Raw genomic sequence first — 13,232 nt, 5'->3', positions numbered from 1 at the left:
AACAACTGGACTAGTTGTCCACAAAGTGGGAATATATTTTATAAAGGTAGTTTTAGCTTGTACGCGCCAACTAGACATAATAGTACACTCTGGCATTTTAGATGATAATAAAAACACTCCACTTGACACGTTCCAAGTTTACCCTCTGCACTATTTGGCAAAGCTGCAAAGATGCATTTCAGACCTTTTCTCACCTCGGAAACCAAACTTTGCTACAGTTCATTGTAATTTATTAATATTTTCTGAAATACTCGTATGTAAAAATTGCGTTTTCAGAAGTAATATTTTTCGATACGAATCAATTATTAATAAATAATAACAAAACTGACATTCACAAATATTTTATTTTACTTTAATAAATTATGAGCGTGGATAAATAATGTCTTTTTTTAGCTAATTTCTGGTAAATGTACATATTTAAAAAATTTGAGATGTCAACAAACGTTTTACAAGGAGTATGACCCATATGATTTTGGTATATGATGTTAAGATGAAATTTTATTCTCAACGCCTGTTTTGATTTCTTCCCTTACCAAAGATGACTTGAACATGTTTGTATAGTATTGGTGCTAATGTGAGATTACAAGAGTTTTAATTCCAATAAATCGCAACGAAAGAGTTATCGTACATGCAGCGGGACAGACGGGCGGCTGTCCTACTCTCAAATGAACAGAGATCTTTGGACCAAGAGGAATCCATGTTGGAAGTATCATGTCTTAGTGTTTTTCTGCCTTGAGTTACCGCATAGACAGACAGACAGAGACGGACTGGTTTTTGACCTTTTGGCTTTGACAAAGGGGATCATATGGACCAAGTGTCACGTCTGTAGGATATTTCTCTCAAGATCTATTACACATGCGACACGAATTTATGTAGGCCCTGCTGGGTCGTTAAAAATGTAATTCGAACATTGTAATAAGTATTGCATAATTATGTGGTCGAGTGTTTGGGCTCCTTCGCCTCTCCATCTTTGCGCCACTGGTCATTTCCATAGTTTAAATGTGAATTATATATTTTGTAAGTTTCATCCATATTAAAATCCTAAGAAAATTTTAACTCCTTTTTAAATTTCTATCGACGATGGATAGTTTGAAATGGATAATCCATAGATTTTTGGACAGTTGCCAAAGTCAATTGTTACAAAAATAGAACACCATGTTTTGAGAATCGTTATAATTTTACCTCAGCAGTCTCTCACCTTCTCTAGTTTGTGCGGTATGTATTGTTCATTGCACCTGTTTTGTGCAGTGACGGGGTTTGTGCTTATTCTAGCCAATCTGGACTCTCAGGTATGTGCTTGGGGTTTTTTGAAGATCAGCTTGTTCTGTTGTTAACTAATTTCGCGAATTCAGTGACATCCATTTGCCTAAAAAATTATTGACACCTGAAGAAGAGGGTAGATTACTATCCTCGAAACGTAGTGTCCTAATCCTGTAACATATAAAGTTGGCAGATGTCCAAAACCCTGTTAATTATAGTTTCAAAACATGAAATTAGGCTTCATAAATATGTTAAGGAATCACTACAGATTCGCAAAACGTTTTCTTTACGATCGGGCGCGAAATATATTCATGACCGAACCTATAAATGTAAGTTGTAATGATGGTGAAAGTATATTGATGTCTTCTACTCTTATTACGAATACAACTAGACAATTAATTGCGCTAAAGTTTAATTAATTGCACACAATCTCGTTTGTTTACACTCCAGTTATTCTTTATGAATTATTAATTAACGTCATCTGTGCAAGCAAACTGACTGTTGTACAATGTAAAGCCATTTACCATTTTAACCTCCTTACAATTTTCTTAAACAGAGTAAGCTATCCGAATAAAACATTGTACTATGAAGAATGATTCAAGAGATTTTTGTGGTAATGGTATATTGAATATTTACTTACATGCACACATGGCGATTTTATTTATTTCTTATAAGATATTAAAGATTTTTAATTTGAAACCAAATTTAAAACATTTATGGTTGAATTTAAAACTACGGATATTTAATCTAGGAAAATACAGGTTTTAAGTACTGTATACACCGCAAAATCGGATCTTTTATTGATAATATTACAACTTCACCTCAAAATAAGATTGTGACCTATGAAAATTCTTCACAGTTAGAAGGACACTGTATCATAACCAGATATGGCTAAAATGGCAAAAAAAAGTGTATTGTTTTTGTCTGGGAATAGTGTTTTAATGTTGAAAAATTGAATTTGCTGGATTGCATTACATACTCGTATATGTCACCAGTTTTTAAACAAATAACACTATAATAAATCACCCAATGGCTTTCCTTAAAACGTATAAAATTTTATTCAGCTAGGCCTATGTCTAGGTTTAGATGAATATTGAACTTTTAAGGTTGGAATGAAATAATTAAATAAATCAGTAATTATCTTTTTCTCTTTGTACACATTGTAAAAATCATCATAACAATTTATTGTGTTATAATTTTAACACTCATCCTTTTTATTGTTGCAGGACGACCTGAGTCTTACAAAGGACCAGATAATATGTAAGTATTTTTATATAAAAACAATCCTTTTCTTCGCTGTTGGTTGTTTTAAATAAATTACCGCATTTCCTTTACATAATAATACGTAACCATTCTTAATATTCACCAAATAGATGTGTTTGGTTTTCAAATGCTAAGTTAGCGTTGGAAACACTTGTAACGTTGGAATAATTAACTAAGAAAAGTTCTTTGTTATCTCTGTGACTTTAAGAGGAAAGCGCAACTCCTTAGAAACTTTCAACATGAAGCTCCAACTGCAAAAAGTACCTAGACCTCACAAATCACCAAATAACTTTAATAATTTGAGTTATGTATATTACAATTTCAATTTTACAAATAACTTACTCGTTATATGAGGTTGATAAAATACGCAATGTGTGGTGTAAATTCCCCATTTACGTAAAAACACCCTATTTCGTAAAAACGCTAACGCACTATAATCGTGTCTAAATTCGGATGGAGGAGTTCCAGTATTGGTGGCAGAAGTGTGTTGAGGACGGCAATGCTGCGAAATGTGTCCTTAATTATTTCCAAACTTTGATCTCCAAGAATTACACGGCGTCCAGGAATAGCCACGGACACGCTCGGCACGGCGCTCGCAGATTTCACTTTGAACCCGATTAAAATGCTCCTTTATATTTCTAGGTCAACACGTTCCACATGAAATATATTAATTTTGCACGTTTTGGGTCAACTCTTATATGCATAATTTACACATCACATGTATTTATGTTATTATACTGTGCTTTTTACTATACTACAACTTCATAAATGTTCATAGGATAGAATTAATTTGCCCGTTATCTCACATACAAGTTGATGTAACTTTGTTTAAACGTGTTAATATACAGGTAAAAGTAATAATATAGTCCTTTTTGATAATTAATTATTTCATGAGCCTACTCCTACAAGGGAAATGAGTTGTTATTATATTCCTCTTCAAATGACACTTAAGCTCGCTAGGTTGAATCACATATAAAAAATAACTACATGCCCATACAATTATTTATCAGTCAAATGTTATAAAAATGTATCATGTTAAGGAAAACACCATTTATACATAGTAAAAATTAAACGTAAAATTCGACTATGACTAAATTATGCATGTAAGTATAGCTTTCTTATATCTAACACATTTTAAACTTTTTATCGTATTACATTGTTCAAACGAATCTTTATTTATAATTCAAATCGCTTCTCGTCCATTAAATACTAATCCATAGAAAAAGATACTTTGAACATATTGCTTTGAGATTATATTTTGATTTTGGAGTAAAACAATGAGTACGGTTACTTAAAACCATATTAAAGCAAGGAAAATTGTACTTTATTGCGATAAATTGAATCCGACCCCAAAAAATATACTGGAAACAATTAAGCAGTTATTTATTAAAACATCCCAGTTAGCAAAATTTACTTTTTGGACAAAATGTATCTCAAACATCGATGACAATTCTGAAGTTATGACAGAAGTTATTTATGCAATATTTAGAGTAAACATTTGGAAATAAATAGCCAGATACGGCCGTTAAATTTTCAAATGAATAATTTTATTTCCACAAATATTTGTCAAGTATGTATATCATAGCTATTTTGAACATCAAAGTAAATGCAAGATACTTCGTTAATTCTCAGCCAAATTCCATACATAGAGAGTGACGCAATATCGTCGAACTCTATGTTGGCCGTGTCGAAATTAAAATGTATGCAAAACTTTAAATTGATGGCTCAATTTGGCCTCAACTCCCTCCCTTTGGAAGATATCTCCCTACAAATCCTTCCATAGAACTTTCATCGTAATAAAACCTTAACTTCTAATGAATCTCCGGTATCTAGATACTCCGAAATATTTATCTAATTGATTGCTCCACTGTTTAAGACATGCGTACTGTCTGTGATGATAATTATGTATACCTATACCTTAAACTTCTGACACTTTCATGCAAATACAGATTTAACTCTAGTTAGTTATTATTTATCCCACATAATATTCACAAAAATTTCGATTAAAACTGTATGTAGAAAACATACCTAAGATAATTTTATAGAAAACTGATTTGACTATGGGATTCTGTGGGATTTGAAAACATCCCGAAAATTGTTATTGATTTAAATTAGTCTCGTAAAAATATACTATTGATTAAAGGCAATGCATTAAAAATATTTAAGGACAGTTTTTGCATGAGAAAACAATCTGGCTCTAAATCTCCACTTCTATAGACCAAAAGCAACTGATAATTTCCGTATGTAAATTTCGAAGATATTTGTTTGGAAATCTTCAAATGTGCTACTTTAAGGGATTATTTTTAATTATCTAATTACCATATCCTTGGATAGGATATTTTAATAAAATCTCAATTAGATTTGTGCAAAATATTGTGTAATACGTGCATTCTTAATAATTACTGGATGAATACCATAAATTGAAATTTATATCACAGTATTATCATGTCATATTATCCTAAATAACATTTGTGGCAAACATGGGTTTTCAGGAGTATTTTTAAAAACATTCGGCTCCGAAACTCAAATCATTCAATCATTCAAAGAAGCATTATTCTCGAATCATACCATTTAACTTTTTTCGCTTTGATTAATTATGATTCCCCCAGTAATTTTCACTGTTTCAAGTTCCAAACAAAATTGATCATGAAAATTAATAATTTAAAACTAAATCGTGAGGAGCAATCGTTCATGGAAGAGAATTGCGTCCTGGCATTTTTGTCATCTCTGAGGATGGCTCAACATTTTAAATTCTGTATGATTCAGAATTGACACTTACCAATTGGCAACAATATTTTACGCAATATGGTGGTGGTACTGCAAAGAATTGTAGTTGTTTTTTACACGTTAAAACGCGTGGATAAAAGTTTCATTGCTTTCAAAAATTTAACTTTCATATTACTTGTCCAAATAAAATACTCAAAGGGTATTAGATAAAATATGAATAACAATTTACTTCTACAATTAACCCATATTCCACTGTTTCAATACATGTTCGTAAAATGTCTCAATTTATAATTCGAAAAATTATAATGGCTTCTATTTTTAAACGTGATATAATATAATATTTTCGTTAAAAAAATAAAAAATTCAAACAAAACCCTAATTAAAAAAACTTTATCAAATTTGAACTTCATACCTTTACTCTATTTAAAGGTATAATATTTTCATAAAAACACAAACAGACTTACAGAAAAATAGGGCAATACTTTGTACATAATTTATTACTTATCTTGACCTTATAAATGATATTTAATGGTGAAGTTTGATAGGGTAATTTATGGACACCAGGATATATAGATACCAATATTTTCGTCACGATGATCCAAGATTTCGCTAGTGTCAGCTGATAGATTGTTACAACTATAACTTTTATTAGTTATAAAATATGAGCATGACAGGTAGTACAAGAATTGGTACTACAATTCTTTGCAGTACCACCACCATATTGCGTTCGTTGAAATATTGTTGCCAATTGGTAAGTGTCAATTCTATTGTCAATTGGTAAATATCATCATTAATATTTTTATCATTTCAATTGTAATCACATAGAATACAACTATGTTTTGCGATAAATTTAAGAGTGGATAATTTTGTCATTGTATTTAAAAAAATAAAAACGAAGAAATTCTTATTTTAACTACATACAACCAAAATTCAACTCGTATAAGGGGCTTACTCTCAAATGTAAGGGCATCCATGAAACCAATTTTGAGATGTATGTTTATGGATGATCACGACCTTTATCAAATCAGCTTGTCATGCTCAGTAGGATAGACTGTTGATTTTTTGTCACCACGCAAATATGCAGTGACCGAACAGGGGTTTGAACCCGAGATTGATTTTTTTAATAACTAGTCGGATAAAAATCCAACAAAACAAGCGTTTTGTATTAATCATATCAGTAGAATGAGACATTTTCCACATTCTGTGATTGTAAATAATGCCAATTAAATTTTCGAAATGCATTATTGTCCTTTTGGGTCTTACATCAAAATGTCCTTCAGTACAGCCTATTCCACTATGCACGGTCAGAGCGACAAGCCAGCACAGCGAATAGGGGTGCCCCCTAATTTTGTCTTTTAGAATTTAGATAAATCTGGCCCCAGAGCAACACTGCGGCTTAAAACGGACGGGTGCAATTATTTCTGCTCAAAGAGATGAAAGGGTAGAGCGGGAACAATGGTGGAATGTAAACAAGACCGCGCGTTGGCGGCAGATGTTTACAAGGTTTTCAACAATAATGATGAGCACAATTAGACCCAAGTCTGCCATTCCTGCAGTCGCGTTGAACGGCCGGACAGCGGGGCTAATGGGCGATTAAACCACAAAGAGGAGAATGTTGAGGCAAGGCAGTTTGAAACGTTTTAAGATAGCCGAGTCCAGATTTGAACCGCAGCCAAAGATGTCGGCGAGAGCTTGCCAGCTGACAGACACACGGACTTAGGCCTAAACATGCCCCCCACCCTACCAGTAGTGAATGGTCGAGATGTCTGGAGAAGTCATAGCCCCTTTTCCTCCTTGTGAAGATAGGCGTTACGTTTATTTCTCAAGTACGGTACTTGAATATGTTCGTAAAAGGCAAATATAGAAGAACCCAATCATGTTTTCTATGTTATACATTTTAGTATAAGTTATATCTTAGTTCCTCATGTCCGATTTGCTGTATCCCTGTGTAACGGAATTTTGGCCAGTTTCAATCTTTCCGGAAAATGTCAGAAGTTAGGCTAATCAATCTTAGATGTTTAAGTGGACGAACAATATGTATAATATTGTTATTTTAGTATATTAGAATGGAAATCGTCACAATCAGGAGCAGAGTCACCGCACATCTCAGCCACACATTTCTTGACCAGCCTGGCAGTGAACTGCGTCCACCGCAGTCCATGATTTTTAACAAGTATACATCTCTAGCTACAGAATATCATATTATCACCTTCACTGTCACACTAACTATGTACCGAACTTAGGACAGCAACGATAGTAGTGAGCTGCGTCCACAGCAGTCAATGATTTTTAACAAGTATACATCCCTAGCTACAGAATATCATATTATCACCTTCACTGTCACACTAACTATGTACCGAACCTCCGACAGCCACGATAGTAGTGAGCTGCGTCCACCGCAGTCCATGATTTTTAACAAGTATACATCTCTAGCTACAGAATATCATATTATCACCTTCACTGTCACACTAACTATGTACCGAACCTACGACAGCCACGATAGTAGTGAACTGCGTCCACCGCAGTAAATGATTTTTAACAAGTATACATCTCTAGCTACAGAATATCATATTATCACCTTCACTGTCACACTAACTATGTACCGAACTTAGGACAGCCACGATAGTAGTGAGCTGCGTCCACCGCAGTAAATGATTTTTAACAAGTATACATCTCTAGCTACAGAATATCATATTATCACCTTCACTGTCACACTAACTATGTACCGAACTTAGGACAGCCACGATAGTAGTGAGCTGCGTCCACCGCAGTAAATGATTTTTAACAAGTATACATCTCTAGCTACAGAATATCATATTATCACCTTCACTGTCACACTAACTATGTACCGAACTTAGGACAGCCACGATAGTAGTGAGCTGCGTCCACCGCAGTAAATGATTGTTAACAAGTATACATCTCTAGCTACAGAATATCATATTATCACCTTCACTGTCACACTAACTATGTACCGAACTTAGGACAGCCACGATAGTAGTGAGCTGCGTCCACCGCAGTAAATGATTTTTAACAAGTATACATCTCTAGCTACAGAATATCATATTATCACCTTCACTGTCACACTAACTATGTACCGAACTTAGGACAGCCACGATAGTAGTGAGCTGCGTCCACCGCAGTAAATGATTTTTAACAAGTATACATCTCTAGCTACAGAATATCATATTATCACCTTCACTGTCACACTAACTATGTACCGAACTTAGGACAGCCACGATAGTAGTGAGCTGCGTCCACCGCAGTAAATGATTTTTAACAAGTATACATCTCTAGCTACAGAATATCATATTATCACCTTCACTGTCACACTAACTATGTACCGAACTTAGGACAGCCACGATAGTAGTGAGCTGCGTCCACCGCAGTAAATGATTTTTAACAAGTATACATCTCTAGCTACAGAATATCATATTATCACCTTCACTGTCACACTAACTATGTACCGAACTTAGGACAGCCACGATAGTAGTGAGCTGCGTCCACCGCAGTAAATGATTTTTAACAAGTATACATCTCTAGCTACAGAATATCATATTATCACCTTCACTGTCACACTAACTATGTACCGAACTTAGGACAGCCACGATAGTAGTGAGCTGCGTCCACCGCAGTAAATGATTGTTAACAAGTATACATCTCTAGCTACAGAATATCATATTATCACCTTCACTGTCACACTAACTATGTACCGAACTTAGGACAGCCACGATAGTAGTGAGCTGCGTCCACCGCAGTAAATGATTGTTAACAAGTATACATCTCTAGCTACAGAATATCATATTATCACCTTCACTGTCACACTAACTATGTACCGAACTTAGGACAGCCACGATAGTAGTGAGCTGCGTCCACCGCAGTAAATGATTGTTAACAAGTATACATCTCTAGCTACAGAATATCATATTATCACCTTCACTGTCACACTAACTATGTACCGAACTTAGGACAGCCACGATAGTAGTGAGCTGCGTCCACCGCAGTAAATGATTTTTAACAAGTATACATCTCTAGCTACAGAATATCATATTATCACCTTCACTGTCACACTAACTATGTACCGAACTTAGGACAGCCACGATAGTAGTGAGCTGCGTCCACCGCAGTAAATGATTTTTAACAAGTATACATCTCTAGCTACAGAATATCATATTATCACCTTCACTGTCACACTAACTATGTACCGAACTTAGGACAGCCACGATAGTAGTGAGCTGCGTCCACCGCAGTAAATGATTGTTAACAAGTATACATCTCTAGCTACAGAATATCATATTATCACCTTCACTGTCACACTAACTATGTACCGAACTTAGGACAGCCACGATAGTAGTGAGCTGCGTCCACCGCAGTAAATGATTGTTAACAAGTATACATCTCTAGCTACAGAATATCATATTATCACCTTCACTGTCACACTAACTATGTACCGAACTTAGGACAGCCACGATAGTAGTGAGCTGCGTCCACCGCAGTAAATGATTGTTAACAAGTATACATCTCTAGCTACAGAATATCATATTATCACCTTCACTGTCACACTAACTATGTACCGAACTTAGGACAGCCACGATAGTAGTGAGCTGCGTCCACCGCAGTAAATGATTTTTAACAAGTATACATCTCTAGCTACAGAATATCATATTATCACCTTCACTGTCACACTAACTATGTACCGAACTTAGGACAGCCACGATAGTAGTGAGCTGCGTCCACCGCAGTAAATGATTGTTTAACAAGTATACATCTCTAGCTACAGAATATCATATTATCACCTTCACTGTCACACTAACTATGTACCGAACTTAGGACAGCCACGATAGTAGTGAGCTGCGTCCACCGCAGTAAATGATTGTTAACAAGTATACATCTCTAGCTACAGAATATCATATTATCACCTTCACTGTCACACTAACTATGTACCGAACTTAGGACAGCCACGATAGTAGTGAGCTGCGTCCACCGCAGTAAATGATTTTTAACAAGTATACATCTCTAGCTACAGAATATCATATTATCACCTTCACTGTCACACTAACTATGTACCGAACTTAGGACAGCCACGATAGTAGTGAGCTGCGTCCACCGCAGTAAATGATTTTTAACAAGTATACATCTCTAGCTACAGAATATCATATTATCACCTTCACTGTCACACTAACTATGTACCGAACTTAGGACAGCCACGATAGTAGTGAGCTGCGTCCACCGCAGTAAATGATTTTTAACAAGTATACATCTCTAGCTACAGAATATCATATTATCACCTTCACTGTCACACTAACTATGTACCGAACTTAGGACAGCCACGATAGTAGTGAGCTGCGTCCACCGCAGTAAATGATTTTTAACAAGTATACATCTCTAGCTACAGAATATCATATTATCACCTTCACTGTCACACTAACTATGTACCGAACTTAGGACAGCCACGATAGTAGTGAGCTGCGTCCACCGCAGTAAATGATTGTTAACAAGTATACATCTCTAGCTACAGAATATCATATTATCACCTTCACTGTCACACTAACTATGTACCGAACTTAGGACAGCCACGATAGTAGTGAGCTGCGTCCACCGCAGTAAATGATTGTTTAACAAGTATACATCTCTAGCTACAGAATATCATATTATCACCTTCACTGTCACACTAACTATGTACCGAACTTAGGACAGCCACGATAGTAGTGAGCTGCGTCCACCGCAGTAAATGATTGTTAACAAGTATACATCTCTAGCTACAGAATATCATATTATCACCTTCACTGTCACACTAACTATGTACCGAACTTAGGACAGCCATGATAGTAGTGAGCTGCAGAAAATGAGTTAAACTATTATACATCTCAAGTTTCAGAATATTGTTATAGACTTCGTTGTCATCCTGGCTATGCACAGACTTTAAGTAGTCAAATTCTTCTCCTGAATTCTGTATCATATTTAATATCACTGTGAAGGCGATAATAGATAACAGTTGTTTTGTAGCTGTAATTATAATTATATTTATGACTGTTTTTGTGTTGAAGAAACTTAAAATTCAAACATTGCAATAAAGAGATTTTAGCTCTGACATGTTATTAAAACTGTGTACAACGTCTTATTCTTGTACATTAAAAGAATAGAACAATAGTCAATGAGAATAAAACTTATTTTAAAAATTTGTGTTAATAGGTTTTATGGCTGTGGTTTCTTTTAATCGTCTGGGGAAGGATTTAGGAAGTCTTATTGCGCCTGAATTCCATAAGATATTGTTAATAATGTGCAATATTTGTTAACGTGAAAATTGGGATTTATTTACTAGTATTAATGTAATATGAGTTTGTCCCAGAATTGAATAGTGTCAATATAAACATTGGGATAAGTGGAGCGAAACGAAATGTTTAGAGAGAAGCCAAATGTTGCAGAACAGCTGTACGACCAAAATTATGGATATTGGTCAGTGTTACCAACAACATTCACTAGCGCACAAGATTTACCGCTTCCTCTCGGATCAGAAGGCTACACTGGTAAAACATGGTGGCACTTACCGAAGGCCTAAATCTCAGGCTTTGCCGAGAATTTCTCTTTGTGTGTTCTCGATTCTTTGTGTCCTCATGGTAGTTTTGATTTTAAATGTAATACATGATAATTCATTGTATCAATCACAATAGTTTATTGTAGTTGAATTAGTATGTTTGATATATACTGTGTTTTAATTTTATGAATATATCTGACGTAACTATAATTATAAATCAAAAAGTGAACAGTTGAAGGATATAAATTTACATTATATCCAGTAAAGCTATTCAAATTCAGATTCTCCCATTTGAAAAATTTGTCTTCTGTGTTTAAACGAGTATTTTATATAAACATCGTGTTTGATAGTAGAGCAATTTAACAAATTAAAAAACTTAAAGTAACTTTAAGAAAGGTACTAAAACTAAACTTGTACGTCACAGTTTATAAAAATTTGAGTATCTTTATGATTGTCTAGGAGCCGATAGTCAATTTTGACTGTAACAGAACACAACGTTGTTTTCCTAGAAACCGATCGTGAGTCACACTAGTTTTCGTGGAAGTTAAAAACAGTTTACTAGTTTTCTTGTGTTATTCCCAAAAAAAACCCTTATTGTGTATTTTTATATCTCTAAAAACAAGATACATGAAAAACCAAATGTATCTATAGCTGTAGAAGTATTATTTTTCAAGAAACCAACAGTTGTGGTGTACATTAATTGTATTCAGTGATCTCCCTAGTGGTTAGTTCTGGAACTAGTTCAGACTGTTTGTTTATAACCCTCTCAACCGTTGTTCAACATACCTCATGCAGCTGTTTTTGTTTATGTTATTAAAGTTATTTATGAGTGTTTCTATATACTTTGATACATTTTGAATGTTTAAATCCTAGGGCAGTTACGAATTGTGTTCTCATTTGTTTCTTCTAATAAATAAAATGTATTGTTTCACTAAAAAGTAATTGTTTCAGTGTACATTATAGTGTATAATTTTACGATTGGTGTTGACCAGTGTTTATTTTACTAATCTGAAATGGGTGTTACACCTGTGTGACAGCTTCGTTAAATGTTCAGAATTTAATAATTTATTTCCAATTTTGGTACATGAAACAGTGTACAAACTAAAATTCAAACTCCTTTAAAAATAAACAAAATGTAACAATGTAAAAACTAAGTATTAATTACAAGTTTAGTTAATAATATACAATAAAGGAATCTTATTATATAACTAGTTTGTACATTCGTTAATATTAGCAGTTAATTTATTTTAAGAAGTTGAACTCATTAGGTATTAATAAAACATATTAGTGACCTAGGAAATAAGCCTACATAGGCTTGTAGAAAGCCTGTGCGTAGGCTCAACACATTTAGAACTAATGTGTTTCTTAATATCCTTGTATTAAAAATATATTGCGACAAAAAATTAATTTAATTTTTCTTGCGTTTGGAATTTTGTACATTAAAGTGTAC

The 13,232-nt window shown here is 34.3% G+C and overlaps 1 protein-coding gene across 2 annotated transcripts in view; it reads left to right on the top strand.

The window, feature by feature from the left end:
- LOC124367608 (troponin C, isoallergen Bla g 6.0201-like) overlaps positions 1–13,232 on the top strand; it is a 39,858-nt gene that overhangs the window by 14,248 nt on the left and 12,378 nt on the right. For both annotated transcript variants that reach the window (XM_046824568.1, XM_046824569.1), the window contains exon 2: positions 2,487–2,520. In XM_046824568.1, coding sequence (XP_046680524.1) covers positions 2,487–2,520 — 34 coding nt within the window. The remainder of the gene's footprint in view (positions 1–2,486; positions 2,521–13,232) is intronic.

The sequence above is a fragment of the Homalodisca vitripennis genome, chromosome 8, assembly GCF_021130785.1.
Source record: "Homalodisca vitripennis isolate AUS2020 chromosome 8, UT_GWSS_2.1, whole genome shotgun sequence".
Lineage (NCBI taxonomy): Eukaryota > Metazoa > Arthropoda > Insecta > Hemiptera > Cicadellidae > Homalodisca > Homalodisca vitripennis.
This window is presented reverse-complemented; position numbering and strand designations above follow the sequence as displayed.